This window comes from Rhincodon typus, chromosome 13, assembly GCF_021869965.1.
Source record: "Rhincodon typus isolate 14 chromosome 13, sRhiTyp1.1, whole genome shotgun sequence".
Lineage (NCBI taxonomy): Eukaryota > Metazoa > Chordata > Chondrichthyes > Orectolobiformes > Rhincodontidae > Rhincodon > Rhincodon typus.
This window is the reverse complement of record NC_063344.1, coordinates 25,863,930-25,888,132: the sequence shown is the minus strand read 5'-3', so window position 1 is coordinate 25,888,132 and position 24,203 is coordinate 25,863,930. Positions and strand designations below refer to the sequence as shown.

General features: G+C 41.9%; 1 protein-coding gene across 2 annotated transcripts in view; it reads left to right on the top strand.

Annotated features, from left to right (window-relative positions):
- LOC109919870 (mucin-4-like) overlaps nt 1-22,693 on the top strand; it is a 64,357-nt gene extending 41,664 nt beyond the window's left edge. For both annotated transcript variants that reach the window (XM_048604470.1, XM_048604469.1), the window contains exons 20-30: nt 1,036-1,152; nt 7,653-7,769; nt 9,447-9,635; nt 12,460-12,575; nt 13,667-13,725; nt 16,143-16,348; nt 16,876-17,044; nt 19,103-19,291; nt 20,307-20,344; nt 20,733-20,839; nt 21,990-22,693. In XM_048604470.1, the coding sequence (XP_048460427.1) occupies nt 1,036-1,152; nt 7,653-7,769; nt 9,447-9,635; nt 12,460-12,575; nt 13,667-13,725; nt 16,143-16,348; nt 16,876-17,044; nt 19,103-19,291; nt 20,307-20,344; nt 20,733-20,839; nt 21,990-22,046 (1,364 nt within the window). In that variant the 3' untranslated portion in view covers nt 22,047-22,693. The remainder of the gene's footprint in view (nt 1-1,035; nt 1,153-7,652; nt 7,770-9,446; nt 9,636-12,459; nt 12,576-13,666; nt 13,726-16,142; nt 16,349-16,875; nt 17,045-19,102; nt 19,292-20,306; nt 20,345-20,732; nt 20,840-21,989) is intronic.
- Nucleotides 22,694-24,203: the final 1,510 nt, after the last annotated feature.

Genomic DNA, 24,203 nt, shown 5'->3' with positions numbered 1-24,203 from the left:
TTATTAATGACTGAAGAGACACTCCATGACTGAGACTCTGCAAAAGGAATGCCTTTGGAACTGTCAATATGCACAGTCACTGGTCTTGATTTTCCGATCCCTGGCTGGTTGGAGACCAGATGCACCTAGACAGAGCTGCACCTGCAGTCCTCACAAGTCTCGACTCACTGACTATCCAGAATTCCAACTGAGATTTAAACTTTTAATGAGCAATAGCCCATCTCCAGAACCCTCTGAATAGATGCCCTATTCTGAGGTAAAGTCAGAGATTTGGAATAATCTGGCTCAATTAACTGGTTAGTTAACCAGGAAATGTTACGAGAATAAGATCTGGTCGAATTATTACGTACCACAGCCACTACACATCAATGGCCAGATCGTTCAGAGCTGGCAGTTTCTGATTGACTGCTTGGTCTTGATGACATCCATTAAAAACCAACCAAATTTAAAGTGACAATTCCCATGAATTTCCACAATACGCAGTGTAATTATAGTGGAAAGGGTTCTGTCAGTTTGTGGCTTACATTGTAATAAGTAAAGTAACAAAATCTAGAGGGAGCATGTGTCATGAGAGGAGATGAAATCTATATGAAAGGATACAATAACAAAAGGTAAAGTACATCACTGCACTGAAATTACAGGGGCTAGCAGAGACTGACAAACCCACCAGGAACATTGCATTAATGGCATTCTTTAACATTTTACACTGTCTCATAGGCTTTCTTTCAGAATAATTCCCAGGACAATTAGTGAAATCAGACTATTAGCATGTAACTAAAGAACACATCAACATTAAATTTGTGGATGTATCATCTTCAACTTATCTTTCATCTTCATTGTCTTTGGAAATGATCAATTGTTATTATTTACAATGTTGTACTTCATTGGGTTTGCTACATTCTTGAATAAACTACCAATGGTATGATGCTAATTGTGGACAAAGCTGCGTCATGATGTTTAAAGAACATAAGAAAGTTTAATGTAAACACACTTCCATGTCTAAACTCCAACCTTCTATTACTGCTTCAATTCTAGGCAATGGGACATCCTGTAGTGTCATTAATCCGTGTGACAGTTCACCATGTTCACCCAATGCTGACTGCACTAACACAGCAGGACATTTCAGCTGCACATGTAAAGAAGGATTCACAGGTAACATTGTGACCAGTCCAATCTGCTAGACATTTCTCTTTCAAATGTAACACTCAGATTTATTGAGTGAAGAACAAGCAATCTAAAATGTATTGCAGATATTACGATTTTCTTCTGCAAGTGTCCAACTCAACTGATGAATATTTAGTTTATTTCCTCTGGCAACGCTTCAGGTAAATCAGGATGACAAGCAGTTTACTAATGACTGAAGACATACTCGATGAGTGACACTTTGCAAAAGGAATGCATACGCAACTGACAATTTGCATAGTCACTGTTCTCGGTCTTCTGGTCTCTGGCTGGTTGGAGACTAAACGCATCCTAACATGGGTTCACCAGAATCCCTCACAAATCTCGATCCACTGACTACTCAGAATTCCCACAGAATTTTAAACTTCCAATGCGCGAATGCCCTGCCTCCAGAAACCTTGGTACAGATGTCCTGTTCTGAGGTGAAGTCAGAGACTTTGGAGGGATCTGACTCACTTACCTAGATAGTTACCCAGGATATGTTTGAAGAATAAGACCCGATCAAACTATAATGAGACAGTAGTACTGACTTTTGCAAGCACCCAGGTTGGCTAACCTCTTCATTTCACTGACTTGGCTTCCCCTACAACAATCACCCTTAAAACCTCCTTCTCTCCACTGCTCCAACTCAAATTTAACACCATGATCCTTCCCAATTTCTGAACCAATACTGTCCTTTAACCCACTTATCTGCCACCTTGACCCTTAACCTAACAGGCAGCCTAACTCCCTGATAGCCCACTTCTCACCCATTGACAGCCAATCTGTCTACCATCCTATCCTGTCACCCCCATATCAATCATCCTACCTTTTCACCTATCTACCAGATATCTCATGGACCTGGCACCTACGCCCCTCACCCATTTACCTTACACAGTTTCCTTCTATGAACAGCATTCCAAACAGGGTTTTGGCAAGTTAAACTGGGATTACATACCAGAATATGTTGATTGTGTCATAAATAGGGAATGTGGATTACAAAGAACAAAGAACAAAGAAAATTTCAGCACAGGAACAGGCCCTTCGGCCCTCCAAGCCTGTGCCGATCCAGATCCTCTATCTTAACCTGTTGCCTATTTTCCAAGGATCTGCATCCCTCTGCCCCCTGCCCATTCATGTATCTGTCTAGATACATCTTAAATGACGCTATTGTGCCCGTCTCTACCACCTCTGCTGGCAATGCGTTCCAGGCACCCACCACCCTCTGCGTAAAGAACTTTCCACGCATATCTCCCTTAAACTTTTCCCCTCTCACTTTGAAGTCGTGCCCCCTAGTAATTGAGTCCCCCACTCTGGGAAAAAGCTTCTTGCTATCCACCCTGCCTATACCTCTCATGATTTTGTAGACCTCAATCAGGTCCCCCCTCAACCTCCATCTTTCTAATGTAAATAATCCTAATCTACTCAACCTCTCTTCATAGCTAGCCCCCTCCATACCAGGCAACATTCTGGTGAACCTCCTCTGCACCCTCTCCAAAGCATCCACATCCTTTTGGTAATGTGGCGACCAGAACTGTACGCAGTATTCCAAATGTGGTCGAACCAAAGTCCTATACAACTGTAACATGACCTGCCAACTCTTGTACTCAGTACCCCGTCCAATGAATGAAAGCATGCCGTATGCCTTCTTGACCACTCTATCGACCTGCGTTGCCACCTTCAGGGTACAATGGACCTGAACACCCAGATCTCTCTGTGTATCAATTTTCCCCAGGGCTTTTCCATTTACCGTATATTTAGCTCTTGAATTGGATCTTCCAAAATGCATCACCTCGCGTTTGCCTGGATTGAACTCCATCTGCCATTTCTCCGCCCAACTCTCCAATCTATCTATATTCTGCTGCATTCTCCGACAGTCCCCTTCACTATCTGCTACTCCACCTATCTTAGTGTCATCTGCAAACTTGCTAATCAGACCATCTATACCTTCCTCCAGATCATTTATGTACATGATAAACAACAGTGGTCCCAACACGGATCCATGTGCAACACCACTGGTCATAGTTCTCCATTTTGAGAAACTCCCTTCCACTACAACTCTCTGTCTCCTGTTGCCCAGCCAGTTCTCTATTCATCTAGCTAGTACACCCTGGACCCCATGCAACTTCACTTTCTCCATCAGCCTACCATGGGGAACCTTATCAAACGCCTTACTGAAGTCCATGTATATGACATCCACAGCCCTTCCTCATCTATCAACTTTGTCACTTCTGCTAAGATTCAAAGTTCTATGGCTACCTGTGTGGTTTGAAGCTTTGCACCTGTTGGAATCCTTTCACAACATTAATCTCATTGTAAAAAAATGTTTTTGAAAATTTCCATTTTATGAATGAGATGGAACTATTTTGTTAACTGTGTATGAAATTTATAGTTGCTGCTGAACATCCTCAAAACTAACATATCCTGTATCTCTTTGGGAGGAGGTGGGCAATTTCTTTGAATGTATGCACTCTTACAAATTATTTTGCATGGTCATATACATGTTATAACTTAACAGGACATAGTTGTGAATGTGAGATAACAAGGTGTAGAGCTGGATGAACACAGCAGGCCAAGCAGCATCAGAGGAGCAGGAAAGCTGATGTTTTGGGTCGAGACCCTTCTTCAGAAATGGGGGAGGGGAAGGGGATTCTGAAATAAATAGGGAGAGAGGGGGAGGCAGATAGAAGATGGATAAAGGAGAAGATAGGTGGAGAGGAGACAGACAGGTCAAAGAGACGGGGTTGGAGCCAGTAAAGGTGAATGTAGGTGGGGAGTTAGGGAGGGTATAGGTCGGTCCAGGGAGGATGGACAGGTCAAGGAGGCGGGATGAGGTTAGTGTGTAGGAGATGGGGGTGGGGCTTGAGGTGGGAGGAATGGTTAGGGAGGCGGGGATGAGCTGGGCTGGTTTTGGGACGCGGTCGTGGGAGGGGAGATTTTGAAGCTTGTGAAGTCCACATTGATACCCTTGGGCTGCAGGGATCCCAAGCGTAATATGAGAGGCTGTTCCTGCAGCTCTTGGGTGGCAACACTGTGGCAATGCAGGAGGCCCAGAATGGACATGTCATCCAAGGAGTGGGAGGGGGAGGTGAAATGGTTCGCGACTGGGAAGTGTAGTTGTTTGTTGCGAACCGAGCGTAGGTGTTCTGCAAAGCAGTCACCAAGCCTCCGCTTGGTTTCCCCGATGTAGAGGAAGCCACAACGGGAACAGCGGATGCAGTATACCACATTAGCAGATGTGCAGGTGAACATCTGCTTGATGTGGAAAGTCTTCTTGGGACCTGGGATGGGGGTGAGCAGGGAGGTGTAGGGGCAGGTGTAGCACTTCCTGCGGTTGCAAGGAAAAGTGCCGGGGGTGGTGCGGCTGGAGGGGAGTGTGGAGCGGACAAGGGAGTCACGGAGAGAGTTGTCCCTCCGGAAAGCAGATAAAGGTGGAGAGGGAAAAATGCCTTTGGTACTGGGGTCAGATTGCAGATGACGGAAGTGTCGGAGGATGATGCGTTGGATCCGGAGGTTGGTGGAGTGGTACGTGAGGACGAGGGGGATTCTGTTTTGGTTGTTATTGCGGGGAGGGAGTGTGAGGGATGAGTTGCGGGAAATGCAAGAGACACGGTCGAGGGCATTTTCGACCACTGTGGAGGGGAAGTTGCGGTCCTTGAGAAACGAGGACGTCTGGAATGTCCAGGAGTGGAATGCCTCATCTCGGGAGCAGATGCGGCAGAGGCGAAGGAATTGGGAATAGGGGACGGCCTTTTTGCAGGAAGGTGGGTGAGAAGAGGTGTATTCTAGGTAGCTGTGGGTGTCAGTAGGCTTGAAATGGATATCGGTTTCCAGGTGGATGCCAGAGATGGAGACAGAAAGGTCCAGGAAGGAGAGAAAGGTATCAGAGATGGTCCAGGTGAACTTAAGGTTGGGGTGGAAGGTGTTAGTGAAGTGGATGAACTGTTCGAGCTCCTCTTGGAAGCACGAGGCAGCGCCAATACAGTCATCGATATAACAAGAAGAAGAGGTGGGGGATAGGGCCAGTGTAGCTTTGGAAGAGGGTTTGTTCCACGTATCCTACAAAGAGGCAGGCATAGCTTGGGCCCATGCGGGTACCCATGGCCACCCCCTTTGTCTGTAGGAAGTGGGAGGAGTTGAAAGAGAAGTTGTTGAGGGTGAGGACGAGTTCGGCTAAGTGGATGAGGGTGTCAGTGAAGGGGGACTGGTCGGGTCTGCGGGACAGGAAGAAGCGGAGGGCCTTTAGGCCATCTGCATGGGGAATGCAGGTGAATAAGGACTGGACATCCATGGTAAAAATGAGGTGTTGGGGACCAGAGAATTGGAAGTTTTGGAGGAGGTGGAGGGCTTGGTTGGTGTCACGGACGTAGGTAGGGAGTTCCTGGACCAAGGGGAAGAAAATGGAGTTGAGATAGGTGGAGATAAGTTCGGTGGGGCAGGAGCAGGCGGAGACAGTGGGTCAACCAGGGCAGTCAGGTTTGTGGATTTTGGGAAGGAGATAGAAGCGGGCGGTGCGGTGTTGGGGAATGATGAGATTAGAGGCTGTGGGTGGGAGGTCACCTGAAGTAATGAGGTTGTGGATGGTTTGGGAGATGATGGTTTGGTGGTCGGGGGTGCGATCATGATAAAGGGGGTGGTAGGGGTTGTGAATGTCTTGTGTGGGAGCCTTTGGGTTTAAGGCACACTCACAATTTTCCAGCTTACAGGACCATTCATTTTCACAATGCAAAATTTACATTTCAACTTTTATCAAGCATTTTCAAAATGACACAATTAACAATACTGAACTAAATCTATCAATGGAACACAGGCCTGAACTGCACTGTATCACACAAACTAATTAACAATTACTTCAGTGACAGATAAAGGGAATTTAATGCATACCCCCAGAGCAAATTTGGGGTGGGGAGGTCATTTAACTCCGTGGGACCATGACAGTGGACACTGTACCACCTACTAACTCTGTCAGAATCACACTCAGATGCAAGAAGACCAAGGGACTCCTTATTGACAATCCACTCTTTAATTGAGGCCATTAGGTGTACAATTAATCCGGCACCAAACAAGCTTATCCCCATGCCACGTGCCCAAATAGAAAAGGTTTGAAAGTTCACTTTTTGGTTTCCAGTGGGGATGGGTAAGGTTACGTTTTTTATTAGCTCTCAGTTCCTGATCGGGGGACCTAGCATTGGAAAGGAGTCGGCTGTAGAAAATCCCCTTCCTACTAAAACCCTCCTCCATCACACCATCAGCACTCACCACAGCTCCATGGCCAGTCCATTCCGAGCTGCCAGGCCTTGATTGACTGTTTGCTCTTGATCACCTCCATGAAATAGCAGACAAATTGATACAAATAGTCACCATGATTTTCCACAATATCTGGAGTGTAACTTTAGAGGAGAGGGTTCTGTCAGTTTCCATGATATGATATTGAGAAAAATTGATTGATTTATTGTTGTCATGTGTATCCAAGTACAGTGAAAAGTTTTGTTTTGTGAGCTGTGCAGGCAGATCACAGCAAACAAGGACATATAGATCATAGGGTGCTTAGACAGAGCAAGGCATACAAGGTTACGACTGCACAAGAGGTGCACAAAAGCAAGGTTGACATTTGATTTGAAATTAGAGAGGCCCATTTAGCAATCTAATGACAGCAAGGAAAAAGCTGTTCTTGAACCTGTCGGTGCACGTGTTCAAGCTTCTGCATCTTCTGCCTGACAGAAGAGGTTGGAAGAGAGTATTACCAGAGTAGAAGGGTTCGTTGATGATGTTGGCAGCCTTTCCATGGGAACAACAAATGTAGATGGAGTTTGTGGATGGAAGTTTAGCTTCTGTGATGGCCTGGGCTGTGCACTCAACCTTTTGTAGTTTCTTACGGTCCTGGCAAGCCATTATGTATCCAGACAGAATGCTTTCTATCAAGCATCTGTAAAACTTGTTGAGGGTCCTTCTGGACAAGTTGAATTTCCAAAGTCTCCTGAGGAAGATGAAGGAGTGTTGCGCCTCACAAAAGCCAGAGAGAGTTATGAAACTAGATAAACTGTGTATAAAAGGATATCAATGACAGAAGGTAAAGTACATCACTGAACTAAAATCCCAGGGGCAGTCAGAGACTGACAAATCCCCCAGGAACATTGCATTAATGGCATTCTTTAACATTTTACACTCATAGGCTTTCTTTCAGAATAATTCCCAGGACAATTAGCCAAATCAGAGTATTAGCATGTAACTGAAGAACACACCAACATTAAATTTGTGGATGTACCATCTTTAACTTATCTTTCATCTTCATTGGCTTTGGAAATGATCAATTATTATTATTTACAATTGTTGTACTTCATTGGGTTTGCTACATTCTTGAATAAACTACCAATGGTATGATCCTAATTGTGGACAAAGCTGCATCACGATGTTTAAAGAACATAAGAAAGTTTAATGTAAACACACTTCCATTTCTAAACTCCAACCTTCTATTACTGCTTCAATTCTAGGCAATGGGACATCCTGTAATGTCATTAATCCGTGTGACAGTTCACCATGTTCACCCAATGCTGACTGCACTAACACAGCAGGGAATTTCAGCTGCACATGTAAAGACGGATTCACAGGTAACATCGTGACCAGTCCAATCTGCTAGACAATGCTCTTTCAAATGGAACACTCAGATTCAGTGAGTGAAGAACGAGCAATCTAAAATGTACTGCAGACATTACTTAACTTTCTTCTGCAAATATCCAACTCAATTGATGAATATTTGTTTTATCTCCTGTGGCAATGCTTCAGGTAAATCAGGATGACAAGCAGTTTATTAATGACTGAAGAGATACTCAATGACTGATACTTTGTAAAAGGAATGCACATGGAACTGTCAATATTCACAGCCACTGGTCTTGATCTTCTGGACTCTGGCTGGGTTGGAGACTAGACACACCCTGACACAGATTAACCAGGATCCCTCACAAATCTCGACCCACTGAGTTTTCAGAATTCAGAGGTGGAGTATGTTGATGATTTTCACTGCACAGCTGGCCTTTGACAGGGTCTTTCTGTTACACATTAGTAGACACATGGTCCTTGGATGGAGGTAGTTCCAGTTTCAGTGGCAAGGAAACTGAGATCTTCCTCATGCTGCAGCCCTCATCTGCTGTCACAGCCATTGATACCACATGAATATCTTCTACTGAATCACCACTGGGGCCTTGTTTTAAATTATGTTTTGTCTGGTTCCACACCTCTGACTTTACTATTTTGGATGGCCCTGTCAGGCGTTGAGAATTCCTGACAGCATTGTTCCCGATCTCAACAGGGCACTCAAGCTTGTCCACCATATCAAGGTGGCAATCCCCGGATGGGAATTCCCTATGTACTGATCCATTGTAGGTGCAACTTTTTAACATTGTAAAAAGTTATGAATGCATAACTTTTTTTGAACCTTTTTTCATCCTGGCAACTGCCACCGTACAGTTCAATTCCTCAACATAGCGCATAGTGTGTGAATGGGTATGGAAGAGCCACACCGTGTCACGAGAGTCATAAGGGGCCTGTCTGAGGGCATACCTTTGTATGCGGGAATGAGGAGAGGACTGGCATACCTTGGCATGGGTTATGAGGTGGCATGAAGTGTTTAAGGGGGCATGAGACATCTGAGAGTGTGTGTGGCTGGTAAACGGGTTTAAGGAGTGAGGATTGTTGTGTTTTTCAATGCACCTGGGATAAAGTCCCACAGCACTGAGGGAGGCCTTTAAAACAGCTCGTCTCCACAGGCAGCAGCCCCTGTGGCTAGATCCAGAGCGCAACTGAAGCTTGCACCAGACCTTTCGTAATAAAGATCAAACCTCAAGAGCTAGTTTTTCTGAAAGTAGTCATGCAAAGCCAAGGATATCCCCAATTTCCACTAACCATCACAATGATGAAAACCCAGCAAAAAATATATGACTTGCAAATGCTTGTTGATGGTATTGAGTAGAAACATGCATGAAATACATTATAATGTTGCTAATTACTGCGAGACTTTGCTGTCATCACTTCAAAGAAAGCAGTGTGCATGTGGGTAGGTTGCATATGTTCCACTACGTGTGACACACTGTGTGAGTCACTGTGTGTTATATTTGCTCTCCTGGATGTAATATTTTGTGGAAACTGAAAAACCCACTCAAATACATATTCACATAAAATTTTAATTAATTAATTATTAAATAGATGTTAAGTACAAGCATTTATTTTTATTGCAGACATCTGCCTACTCAAATTCCTAATGTGCATTCTTTTTTATTGCCCAACTTTAGGAAATGGTACAATCTGCCTTGCAGTGCCATGTTTCAATTTCACTTGTCCTTCCCCATTCTGCAACAACGGAGGAACCTGTGTACCAAACCTTGCTGATGGCTGCAAACCATTGTGCCAATGTCCAAGTCAGTACAAAGGAGAGCGGTGCACAAGTCCAGAACAGCAGTTCATTGCACAACCCCTGTCAAGTATGTTCAAATATCTGATATATTATAACTTCAGAATTTTGTCATTCAATCTCATTACAATTAAGTAATTTTAAACACAAGTAGGATTGTTCTCACACTGTTTTAAGTGAGAGTCAAATACTTGTCTTGTGCCAGACTGGAAGATAACAATGTGGTTGACTCTTAACTGCCATCTGAAATGGACTAAAGATTCAGTCAGTTCAAGAGCAATACAAGATGGATAGCAAAAGTGGACCATGCCAGCAATGCCCAATCCCAATTCAACTGATAATAGAAGAAGAATTTCCCTTTATTGAAATATATTTCACAAGTATCCAGAGTGAGATCATGGCCAATTAAACAATCATTGTTCTGTGAACTTCGCTGGAGCACTGTAGCCATCCTGAGGCAGAGATCATAGATCATAGAATCCCTACAGTGTGGAAACAGGCCCTTCGGCCCAACAAGTCCACACTGACTCTAAGAGCATCCCACCCAGACCCATCCCCCTACAACCCACCTAATCTACACATCCCTGAACACTACGGGCAATTTAGCATGGCCAATCCACCTACCCTGCACATCTTTGGACTGTGGGAGGAAACTGGAGCACCCGGAGGAAACCCACGCAGACACAGGGAGAATGTGCAACCTCCACACAGACAGTGGCCCAAGGGTGGAATCAAACCAGGGTCTCTGATGCTGTGAGGCAGCAGTGCTAACTACTGAGCCGATGTTGGCCAGGGATCAGGGCGGCATGTGGCGCTGGCGGACTAGAAGCTCAGGGTGTTTTTTGAAGACAGAACATAGGTATTCTGTGAAGCAGTCACCCAGGCTGTGCTTCATACCACCTACCATCCCACCAGCATCCACATCCAGAGGATCGTTAGCCACATTTCCGCCATGTCCAGTGAGATGTCACCACCAGACACATATTCCTCTCCACTCCCTTGTCAGCTTTCTGCAGGCAACGTTCTCCCCCAGGACACCCTGATCCACTCTTCCTTCACTCCCAACACCCCACTACAGCCCCATGGCACCTTCTTCTGCAACTGCAGAAGGAGTAACACCTGTCCATTTCTTTCCTCCCTCCCCAGTATCCAAGGGCCCAAACACACCTTCCAAGTGAAGCAACACTTCACCTGCACTTCCCTCAATCTAGTCTACTGCATTCGCTGCTCACAATGTGGTCTCCTCTACATTGAGGAAACAAAGCGTAAATTGGGTGTCCACTTTGCAGAACATCTACGGTCTATCAGCAAAAAGGACCCTGATTTCCAGTTGCCTGCCACTTCAAAACACCACTCTGTTCCCTGGCCAACATCACTGTCTCAGGCTTGCTGCAGTGCTCCAGCAAAGCTCAGCGTTAGCTAGAAGAACATCACCTCGTTTTCTGCTTGGGGACACTGCAGCCTTCTGGACTCATTATTGAGTTCAAGAACTTTAGGGTTTGAGATCTCCCATGTCCTTACCCCAATTTCCACATGCCAGGTTTTGTTGTCACATAGTCTGCTATTACATGCAACCCATTGTTAGCCACTAACAGTCCCAATCAATAGCTATTCACCCTCCTAGCCAGATCATTATCCACTCCTTTGCTGTCCAATTGTTCTTCTTTCTCTTTGGGCTCTATCCCCACCTATCATTTATTCCTTGCCCCATCCCCCTACCCTATCTTCTGCATATAAACCATTATTTTCCTAGCTACCAACAGTTCTGAGGAAGGGCCACTCAACCTGAAATGTTAACTCTGCTTTCTCTCCACAAAGGAGGGTAGCACAGTGGCTTAGTGGTTAGCACTGCTGCCTCACGGCTGTCTGTGTGGAGTTTGCACATTCTCCCTGTGACTGTGTGGGTTTCCTCCAGTTTCTTCCCACAATCCAAAGATGTGCAGGTTAGGTGGATTAGCCATATTAAATTTCCCATAGTGTACAAGGATATGTAGGTTAGGTGGATTAGTAATGGGAAAAGCAGGGGTGGATCTGGGTGGAGTACTTTTCAAAGGGTTGATATGGACTTACTGGGCTGAGGAGCTATTTCCACATTATAGTGATTCTATGATTCTAAAATGCCGCCAGACCTGCTGGGCTTTTTGCACAATTTTTGTTTTTGTCTCTAACTTACAGCATCTGCAGTTCTTTTAGTTTTTGTCATGTTTCTTTCATGGACAAACAGTAGTAAGATTAAATGTAGCAAGGAATTAAAAGGCTAATGTATCATTCTGTAATGCCATTTAATGTACTTATAGTCTTTGAGGATTCCATTTCAACTTTCTGAACTTCTGGTCATGAGATGCTAAATGTCACCATTATGTTACAATGGTGTTGCTCAGAGGTTAAAAATTGGACCAGATCAGAACAATGGGAGGTGGTGGCCAAGTGGTATTATCACTAGACTATTAATTTGGAGACACAAGTAATGTTCTGGGCATCAGAGTTTGAATCCCACCATGGCAGATGGTGGAATCTGAATTCAATAAAAAACTGGAATTAAGAGTCTAATGATGACCATGAAATCATTGCTGATTGTCAGGAAAAAAAAATCTGGTTCACCAGTGTCTTTTAGGGAGGGAAATGGTCATCCTTACTTAATCTGGCCTATACGTGACTCCAGACCAACAGAATGTGGTTGACTCTAAACTGACCTCTGGACAATTAGGAATAGGCAATGAATAATGGCCTAGGCAGCAACACCCAGATCCTGTGAATGAATCAAAAAAATTTCCCTCTCCTGAAGGTAGTTTACTTTATGAGCATACAAAAAGTGGCAAAAATGTCAGATTTCAGAATTTTCAGTAGCATTTACACATACCAATTGAGAAAGTATGTTTTTCTTCTTGTTTCAGCTCTTCCAAAGAGATCTGTTAATATTACATTGAAGCTACCGAATGTTAATGTGACTGTCTTAAAAAACAGAAGCAGCACAGACTACAGGACTCTGAGTACTGTCACTGCAAGTAGGGTACGATCTGATTTATTGTTGTTTGTTAAACATTGCTTAATGAAGACCAATGGTGATTTAACAGATCATAGACATTTAAATTGATCTGAGACAATAAATCCTTATACTTAGTTATGATCAAGTGAGAAGGGATTAAGCCAGCCTTACAATTCAACAAGATCATGGCTGATCTGTCCCAGGTCTCAAACCCTTTATCGTGCCAGCACAGCATAGCCCTCAATTCCCTGATATTTCAAAAATCTATTACCTCCTTTTTACATACTTTCAGTGATCCAACCTCCACATGGAGACTAATTTAAAATTTATTTATATTAATTTAAAACTGAGTTGTGACGGAATCCTTCTCCTGGAAGGTAGTGAATGGAATTCTCTATCCCAGAGAGTCATGGAGGCTACATCACTGGAAGTATTTAAAGAGGGGGTAGATGGATTTTTGAAATATCAGGGAGTTGAGGGCTACACTGAGTTGACACAAAAGAGAAGTTGAGGCCTGGGACAGATCATTTATTACCTTTTTTAGGACAGCAGAACCCCTAGGCATCAGGGGCTGAATGTACCACTCCTCTTTCTTATGTTCTTACATTCACTGAGTCATACAGTAGAGCTAGTTAGGAAAACATTAGGCCTGCAACTGTAACCAGTATCCCCACCAGCCAACATCACTTTGGCCCAAAACTGGTCAGTTAACCTAAAAGAAGGTTCAGGCCCCAAAACCTTGGCTTCGCTGGTCAGCCCAAAAGTCAAAAGCTACTATTTCTGTATTTTCCAATGAAACAGGAGAACAGGAAGTTGTTTATATTTTCTCAAGCAGTTACCTGGTTGACTAAAGTACTGCATGGTGCATAGACTGCACTGTCACCACACAATGCGGTGTAAGTTTTGTTGTAGCTGATTTAGTTTTTACGTATGCCTTTTTACAAAAGAATTATTGTATGATCTTAAAGAAGAGTTGTTGCTGAGGAAATACTCAAAGACTATGATTAAAAAATGCAAATACAATATTAGTTTATCTGGTAATTCAGAAAATCATTATGTTCTAAGATTTACCATGACAATAAAGATTTAATCAACAATTCCTTTAAATTCCTTAGCTCCTGGATTTTCTCGGAAAAGTGCGGCACTTTGCTGAGAATTTGGAAGCTGTTTTCTGGTTGGTACAGTTTAAGTCACAATCAAAACATATTCATATTTATTTTGAAACCATAAATAAGTACTGTTAAATAAATATTACTCTCTTATTGATTGGTTGGAGTGATACCAGGCTAAAAAGGAAGATGGTTATGGTTTTGGAGGGGAGTCATCTCAGCTCCAGGACATCTCTGCGGTAGTTTCTTAGGGTAGTGCCCCAGGCCCAATCATCTTTAGCTGTTTCATCAATGACCTTCCCTCCATCATAAGGTCAGAAGTCAGGATCCTCACTAATGATTGCACAATATTCAGCACCATTCGTGACTCCTCAGATACTGAAGTAATTTATGTTCAAATGCAACAAAACGTGGACAATTTCCAAGCTTGGGCTGAAATGTAGCAAGTAATATTTGTGCAACACAACTGCCAAGCAATGACCATCTCCAATAAGAGACAATCTAATCACTGCCTCTTGACATTCAATAGTGTTACCATCACTGAATCCTCTACTATCGACATCCTTGAGGTTACCATTGACCAGAAACTGAGTTGGATTCACCATATAAATACAGTGGCTACACGAGCAGGTCAGAAGCTAGGAATACTGCAGCAAGTATCTCACCTTCTGATTCCCCAAAACATGTTCACCATTTACAAGATGCAAGCCAGGAGTGTGATGGAATACTCCCCCCACTTGCCTGGATGGGTGCAGGTCCAGCAACTCTCAATAGCTTGACAAAGCAGCCTACTTGATTGGCATCATTCCACAAGCATCCACTCCCTCCACCTCCAACACTCAGTGTATAAGAAGAAGGCAATGGCCTAGTGGTATTATCACTGGACTGTCAATCCAGAGACCCAGATAACGTTCTGGGGACCTGGGTTCGAATCCCATCAGAGCAGATGGTGGAAATTTGAATTCAATAAAATATCTGGAATTAAGAATCTAACGATGACCATGAACCCATTGTTGATTGTCGGAAAACCCATTTGGTTCACTTTAGGGAAGTTTCCTCTGGCCTACAAGTGACTCCAGACCAACAGCAATGTGGTTGACTCTGAACTGCCTTCTGGGCAATAAATGCTGCCTGGTCAGCGATGCCCTCATCCTGTGAATGAATAAAGAGGAAAAAAAGCTACCTAAAAGATGCACTGCAGAAATCCTGCCAAAGATCCTGAGACAACACCTTCCAATCCCACAACCACTGCCATCTGGAAGGACAAGGGCACCACATACATGGGAACACCAGCACCTACAAGTTCCCCTCCAAGCACAGCATAAACACAGAAAAATGGATTTGTAAAGGTCCATATCTCATACATTGCATGCTGCCTACAGACAAAGGGAAGAATTGAGTATCATTGCAATGGTTGTATGAGAACTTCATGTGCACGCATAGGTTGGAGAGAGATAAAGGAGCGGACTGCTAAAGGTGTGTTAATCTGTAACAAGTTGTATGGGAGAATGGTGGGATAGTCACTGTATGGGGGTTAGCAGCTGAACGTGTTGCCCATCTTTTCTTTCCCATGCTTCAGAGGTGCTGGATTCTTATGGTGCACTGTCTCCAAGTTGGACTGTCCACATTTTGCTTACTTCCTTGACCATGGTCAGAAGTCACACGACATCAGGTTATAGCCCAACAGGTTTATTTGAATTCACAAGCTTTCGGTGCGCTGCCCCTTTGTCAGGTGAAAATTGTGAAATGGTGTCCTCCTCTTCCCACCCTTGGGAAAGATCACTTCATGCAGTGCCTCACATTCTGCAGCAGGTCCTGCAGATCAGAGTGAGATCCCCAAAGAGCAGCGTACTAGCAATTGCTGCAACACCAAGGCTCCATGTTAGTTCAGAATTTCTGATTGATGCTCAGGTCCTTCAATAAAAATCCTTCTTTTGACAGAATTGACGTGTCATCTCATCTAGTTCCGGGCACCATGTTTTAGGAGGCAGAGAATGGAATGTTCACATACTGTTTCCGCACCCTTTCTAAATCAGGAGATGGATAAATTGGCGAAACTATTGTTCTTCAATTGTTGAGGGAAGTGTTCAAAATCCTGAGAGGTTTTGACAGATAAAGAGAAATTGTTTCCATCAGCATTAGGGTCGAGCAGCTGTGAAGAGATTTAAAGTCAGTGGCAAAAGAATCAAAAGTGACATGAGGAATTTTTTTTTCCACGTCAGTGCTTAGAATGTGGAATGCACTGTCAGAAAGGCTGCTGGAAGTCAACTTAATTGTGGCTTTCAAAGGGGAATTGGATACATACCTGAAGGGAAAGATGTTGTAGGGCTATGGGGAGAAGACCAGGGAATGGGACTGCTCTTGCAGAGAGTCAGATACCAGCTTAATAGCCAAATGGCTTCCTCCTATAGTATAACCATATGACAATTCTGTGGTAATGTATAAACAAGCTGATTAATTTATCCCTGCTGCTTACCAACAGGTCACAGGGCGACATCGTAACCACTGCTGTTGTGTCATTATTCAATTACAATGGAAACAGGACTGTAATTGATTTCCTAAATAATGAGCTACATGACGCAATTTTGGAAGCTTTTAATGGCAAACAACGGTTTACTCGTGCTCTATATCCTGATAATTTCACTTTTGGGAATTTAAATGCAGCAGACATTCAAGATATAACTAAATGTAAGTGTAAGATTTTAACATTTGGTAGTTGATATATGATGTATATAAAGTTGGCTTTGTGCCCAGCTGGCACCAGAACTAATGCAGTAAGTCCCAGACAAGATTAAACACACGTAATGTTCAATAAAAGTAAATTGTCAAATAACTTCATCAGGTTTATCAAAATGGACTTATTATGTGGATTCCCTCTTTCAAGAAAATCAAGAATGCCAGATAAAATATACAACAACCAAAATATCAGAAGAGGATCTATATAGATACAATAGAATAATAAATCTGTTCATCATTTTTCAAATATATGTATGAAATCTATCCTAAAAACAATACTTAGCTTGTTTCTTTTGCTTTTTATCCATAAAGTATAAATGTGACCAGCCCTCCAACAATTGTTACAATTCAGCACAAACATTTTGCATGTTTCGCATTTTACATATTAGTGTTGAAATCCACAACAATACAACATGAAGCCAGCACTTGAATGGACACATTAGATTAAAAAAATTGATTGATTTTTGTCCTTATTACAGTATCATATGAAAAGCTACTGCCACATTTCAGCTGCAACAACACTGAATTTGCCGGTTATGAGGTTCTGTGGGATGATCAAAATGGAGTGATTTGCCAGTCTCCCTGTGAAATGAATTACTGTCTCAATCAGGGAGAGTGCAAACATCTGATAACTGGACCAGTGTGCAAGTATAAATGCATTTACTTTAAAATTTTAAACAGTTTCTTATCAAAATATAAGGAAGTTATTTTTCTGCATGGATCACTGCATCCTGCCAACCTCGTACAATAAAGTGATACCTCAAAATGTTTTCATATTATCAACTATTATTAGTGTCCAGGGATGTGCAGTCTAGGTGGATTAGCCATGGGAAATGTAGGGTTACAGGGATAGGGTAGAGGGTTGGGTCTGGGTGGGATACTCTTTGGAGGGTTAGCGTGGACTCAATGGGCTTGAAGGCCTGCTTCCAAATTTCATCATACACCTCCCCCATTCAAAGCCAAGTGCTCACACTTCTGCATATTATTTAAAATTCTTCTCATTGAAACATGTCCACCAAAACACAAACTGTAGATTTTGGAGATATGTTACCACAGTTACCTCATAAGTGGTCATCCATTCATAAGAATGTTTTGAATAGTTGATTCATTTGTTAAGCCGCAGTTTTGGTGGTCTGGTTGTTTCATTTCACTGAAGTGAACAGGTGACTTTGGTTAGGCAGCTAAGCACACCAATTTGGTGGTTCCATCAAATTTAAATTCAGCTTCCAAGAGAATTTTTGGAAACGTTCCTGAAGTTTTCAGAAATAGCTGAACTGACCACTACTTTATTAACTTAAACACTGTAAAATAAAGCAGCAAAAGTACAAATATAATTAAGCAAAGAGGTAGTTAGTGTAGCTCCCAAATGGGCTTCCTAGTTTAGAATAGGGTGTTACATAATCTTAAACTGACCGATTTGCATATTTGAGCAGACTGTATTGGCTGAATATTACATGACCCCACAGCGTTTATTTTCAGCGGAGGTGGGGCAATAACAAGTAAAGGTCAAATGAGTAGCCCACTACCTCCCAACTTGCCCCTCAGCTCCCCTCCATGACATATGGGATGAGCAGACACTGAAATTGGCAGCCAGCTAACCATGTGTTGACATGGGCAAGCTGGCATTCACTTTTTAAGTTGGTGGGAATGTCTTCCCTGAGGTGCCAAAACAAACCCGGCACAAAGCCTTACCTGAATCTTGAATCCATTGGCCATCCAGCATGGACCTGGCTGCAGTTCCAGTACCATCCACCACGGAGCTCCAGTGCTGCCAGCTCAGTTGGCCTTGCTGGCCAATCCATTTAGCTGACAGCTCCAGAGAGTCAGATCAGACATCTTCCCAGGGAGTAGCAGAGATCTCTGTCTGCTTCAATGTTGCCAGTCTGTGCTGCAGTGCATTACAACTGTTGGTTTGGGCCAAGTCTTTTGACAGGCTACTGACTTGCTTTCCGAGTTGTGGAACTGTCACCCTCCTTCTCTGTAATTTTCTACCATATTGACATAGATTGAGAAGACAGTCTTAAAAGTCATGCCCTCCAAAAACTGGGGATTCCAGGTGGCTCTTTCAGCCAGCGTGAAGAGGTGTGGTGTGCTCGGATGTGTCATGAGTTGGAATCCAGGCTAGGATTTGGCCTAGTCGCTGGAGAAAAGGGACGATATTTTGTTTTACACATTACACAAGTAGAATGTGTAAAACAAAATACCATCCCTTTTCTCCAGCGACTAGGCCAAATCCTAGCCTGGATTCCAACTCGTGCCACATCTGAGACTTGTGACTCATTCACAGTGGGAGTCATTGTAATTGAGGCAAACTCTGAAACTTGGGAGAACTTGCTCATCTGCACATTCTCCCCAACATCCTCTGTGACAAGCAGTGTGTTGGAGCTGGTGAAGATTACAACATTGTCCACTCCACCAACCCCCCACAATAAAGACAAGAAGGAATTCTCAGGTTTGATATTACCACATTATAACTTGTTGACCGCTGCTCTACCATAATTAACAAACACTGAAAATAGAAGCAGCATTCATGAAGTACCAATGTGATGGTGAGAGAGATTTATGACCTTGATTTGGTTAACCTGAACATTTTAAAAAAATTTAAATTATAACCTTCCAAACATATGGTATTAATCTATAGGGATATCTACCTATGTGGAACATCAATGATATCAGTGCCTCATGCTGTTTAATGCTTATTCCTAGATGTGTTCCACGCACAATATATTCAAGTTACGGTGATCGCTGTGAACATCTATCAATGAATCTCAGAGCATTTTTTGGCATTCTATTTGGTGCCTTAGCTTTCCTGTTCTTACTGATGTTAGCCATATTTTTTATCATCTGGAAGTGCAAAAAGCCTGGAAGGGAACGACTCATAAATGACACAACCAGGTAAACTGTTTGGTTTTATACGCCCATGAAGAAGGTAGGGGATTATACAAAATGTCAGTGTGTGGAAGTGTAATATTCTGTAGCATTTAAACCTAATGCATGAAGCTATCACCACCCACAAATCAGAAAATGTTGCCATGAATTAAAGCTACCAAACTATCTGAATTGTAATTCAAACTGTTCAAAAACATATCTGAATGAAGAATTAATTTTGTGCACATTTGTATTTATTTGTAGCTGAAAATGCCATGACATAAAAGACGACTATTTCTCTGAATTAATTTCAGTGTGTAGGATGTAAAATTCTGGCCCAGGTCAAGGGAAAATCTGCAATCAGGAAACTAGAAAGTGATACAGTACACATTGCATCCATTTTCCACTCTTGACTTCAGTCATTTTCTTGAAGTGAATGTTTGGGAGGGCTTCTTTCCCCACTCCTCCACTTTATGGAAAAGGGGCATGCCTATAAATATTGTCTGGATACCTCAACCCCTGTTCTTTACAGCTTATGTAGGGCATTGTAGAATGTGTGCCAATGGAAATCTGTTAAAATATCCCAAATATTTAGAAGGGCAAGTTGATACATTGGGAGGTGTGGTAGTTGAGGTGTGTGGGGTGGTGGAGGCAAGGAACTTCTTTCAGAGTCCACTTGCTCCATAAGGAGAAGAAGGTGTGAAGTGAACAGAATGTCTCTGGGCTCCCTTTTGCTGGCAGTTCAGATCAGGTGCTTCAGACACAAGTTTGCAACAACTTGCCTGTTGCTGAGCACGTGCTGAAATTGGAGATGAGGTCTCCAGCCTGTGGCGGGGGTTCGACCAGAAAGAATTCAGCCCCAAAGATTTTTGTTGTCACATTGTCAACAATCTTTGGAAATTAAAGTTATTAAATCGTAAGGTTAAATTGAAAAGAATCTTTTATTCCTCTGACTGTTGTTAATACTCCAGAGTCTGATTAGTTATATGTTTCCTTCACAGCATTTAAATTTACTAACAACTCGAAATTAAATTTATTACAGCTTTGGAGATACAACATTCTCATTCAAAAGTAATCCATGTGAGTGATATCATTATAAACTTCTATGTTTATATCTCAGGCTGTGTCTATTTGTCATCACGTATAACTCAAACATCTATAGCTGTCGCATTATAACTTTGTTTAACACGGTCCAATTCCGCTAGCTAACATATAAGTTAGCATTTTTATAGGTACTGTCAGTAACATTGACATATGTGATTTCTGTTACGCATAGGACCCACTGAATATGTCCCCCTAAAATCTAAACTGTTCTTTTCCAGTGTTGTGTGCATACTGTTAAAATAGCAAGTAATTTGTTTTTAAATCTTTGTGCCTTGAGTTAACGTAACTGCTCACCAAAAATTATTCATCCACCGAAAATTGATTCAACTTTGTAAAAATGTAATTAATTTATGTTCCATTTCAGTATCTTCCAAGTTGAAAACTACCCACATCTTGCCTTCTTTGGGTGATAAGGATGTGCAATCTGTGGCCTGGACTCCAAACTTTGATGCTGTCAAGTCAACTGCAGAGGTATTAAAAAACACTGCTATGTTACAATAACAATAAGCACTGCTTCGTAAAGTGATGTGCATGATGTATATCTGCAATAATACAGATCTTTGATATCTTTCCCAACATAATACACAGTTGTAACTCATGAATCAAACCCCATTTTTCATGTTTCAATACAAGTGAATCTTCTTATCCGTGGCATCCTCATGAGCAATTTCTTCTACACTCACATATCTTTGATATCTTCCCCAACATAATACACAGTTGTAACCATTGTCTAATCAATCATTAGTACAAACTTAGAATAACATCTTTGTTTTTTTTGCTCAGTGCCCCTATTTACATAACACAAGAACCTGTATACAAAGTTTATACTCCAATATTGATTGAAGCTACAATATAATTACTGACTATTGAATATTTATAAATTTCAGTCATATTAATTAATATCCATAAAGATACGTGTAAACAGAAAACTGCAATCTCAATATAGCACATGAATCTATGTACTGCATTTGCGGGATGTGTATATTGGCGATATGGTTTTATTACTTTAATCACGAAACTTAACCTATGATCCTTCTGAACAAAGTTTCCTATTGGCTATGTTCCCAGTCTTTAACCATTCGTTAGGGTTGAGGTTAGGGACATGTTGAAATCTTAGATACATAGTCATAAGGTGGTCCTGTGGTGCAATAGTAGCATCCCTGCCTCTAACCCAAGAGCTTTGGGTTCAAGACCCAATCCAGGACTTGACGGCTAAGGAAGGTGGGCTGGTAATGTGACTAAACAGGTTGTGTGTTAACTTGAAATCCTTCTGACATATGCAAGTGCTCATGGTAAGAGCAGGGGAGATTCCTGATCACCCACAATGGAGCAAAATTTGAGTCTCCACTCTCATTATTTATAGCTCCTGATGACAAAATGCATGGAACATATTGCCAAATTAACTTGAACAATCTAAGAAGATGATTGGCTGGATGGCCATAGTGGATCAGATTGATGCCAAGAGCATGGGATTGAATCCCTGTTCCAGTTGGGATGGATTTGGGACCACCTCCTTTCCCTATATATGGCAATTGTGGCACTGTGGATCAGACGTTCTTTCAGTTAAAGAACTGAAAAAGAAATAGATTATTTATTATGCCTAAAATATTATATTTTTAAGGTAAAAATTGCAAGACCATCAGTCAAGAAAAATGGCACTGACTCAGAAATACCATAAAACCATCAACACAGTACTGAGGAACTTAACGAAGCTTATGGAAAACGAAACACTGGCATAGAAGATTTATTGCACAAAGAATGCACTATAAGGTTATGGGTTTATTAGATATGCATATTTGAGTACGTTTTCAGTTACCTATACTACGAATCAACATTGTCTCCCAAAAGAAGCTGTCAGTAAATTCTATAAAAGCTCATATGAATTAAAGGGCGTGTTTTATTCCTGGTGTCTGAATAAACCCTATTGTTTACAGTTAATTCCCTTTCATTACTTTATAAGAGTTATCAGTAGGTGCCTGCTGTTGAGAATATTATCTAATAATATATAATTCCTCACTTTCACTTCGAAATTGAAATTTTTCAAATCATGATTGCAATAATCTTTAAAATATCCTATTTGTATCACATCAGAGCATTATTTTTATGTTGTTTATATTCCTTTTTTTAATAAGAAAATCGTTTATCAAATTGCACATATTACTATATTAGAATGTGATTTTTGTGGCAAAATACTGTCTAAATATTTAAGGCCTCTGGTGAAGGGTAATAGAATTTACTTCTATAGAATAGAGCTAGAAGAGTCATGTGTGTATTATAATCCAAAACAAATTATTTAAATAATCTATACAAAAAGATATGTGAGAATTTCAGAGATTTAAATAAAGCAATCAACTCATCTAATCAGTGGTAGCATATTTTTATTCGCTTATAATGCTGACAAAACTTGCAATGCCACATCCCTGGTTAACCAGGTTGACAAGAGTTAACAAGAGTTAACTACATAGTGCAGTGCAGGAGTCTTGGGTGGGTCATATTTACACTTACACTCCCCCACCAGAGGGTTTGAAAAGTGGGGGAACACATCAATTCCAGTGGGTGGCCTCTAACTGCTCAACCCCAACCATCCTGAACTTTTAGCAGGATGGCATCAGGCCACCTAATCATTTTTGGAACCCATTGAAGATGTCAAGTGGCTAATTAATGGTTCTGCCCACACCAGTATTTTATCCATGGTGGGGTGATCATATCAAGCATATCAAGCCCCCAGGTATTTATAGACATTTTTTTACTTTTGGTTCCAAAATTTGTTTTTTTTTTAAGAAAGGTCTGGTGTTGCGGCGGGTGGGGGGGGTAGTTTCTGGATGTAAATTCAGTGACTGTCTGGCAAAGTCCTGCATGAAATACATGGAATATTGCACTGTAAAGAGTCTTGGAAACCTCAACCTGGGAGAGACTTAACAAGAAGGGATATGAGGTCGCTGACTAACCAACCACCCCACACCCAACTCTAGAATACAGCTACCTCTCATAGACATGTCGATTTTTACCCACCAAGAATTTGCAAAAAAATGGTCAAAAATTACTGTAACACTAGTTATGTTCATTATTAGTCAGATATTCTAGAAAGTGGACCATAATTCTGTGAGGAGAATGAGTGAGACAACCGTGGCTGGCGCAGTGAGGGGTTTGCATGGACAGAGGTGGTCACTCAAAGGACATGCAGGGTTAGTGGTGTGAGTTTGGGAGATAAGAAGAGTGAGTGAGGGTAAGTATTGAATGAAATAGTGAGAATGCCACAGCATGAGCCTTGATGGGACAGGAGTGCATTTGCAAAGATAGTACCTGGAACACGCTGCCAGAGGTGGTGGAAACAGACATAATGGCAGCATTCAAGAAGCACCTGGACAAATACATGAATAGGAAGGGAATGGAGGGATACGGATCCTGTAAGTGAAGACAATTTTAGAATGGAAGGGCAAAATATGGTGCGGGCTTGGAGGGCCGAATGGCCTGTTCTTGTGCTGCACTGTTCTTTGCATAGTGAATGTGAGGTTTGCTACAGCACAGAGGAAAAGAGACAGCTGAACCATATTAGCCTTATTAACACTGTGTTTACAACACAATAAAATTAAACCCATCGGAGACTCTGATAGTTATTCGAATGGTTCATATCTGGACTTTCCAATAACCAATCCTAGATTTTGCAAATAATTAATTTCCAGACACCTGTTTTGTATCTTGAACAAAAGACTTGATGATTTATTAAATAATAATAACTTTAGCAGAGAAAAATTAAACAAGATTGACTAATTAATGTCTTCAACCCAAAACATTTATTTACAGCCCCAATTCACATAGAAGACAAACAGTTATG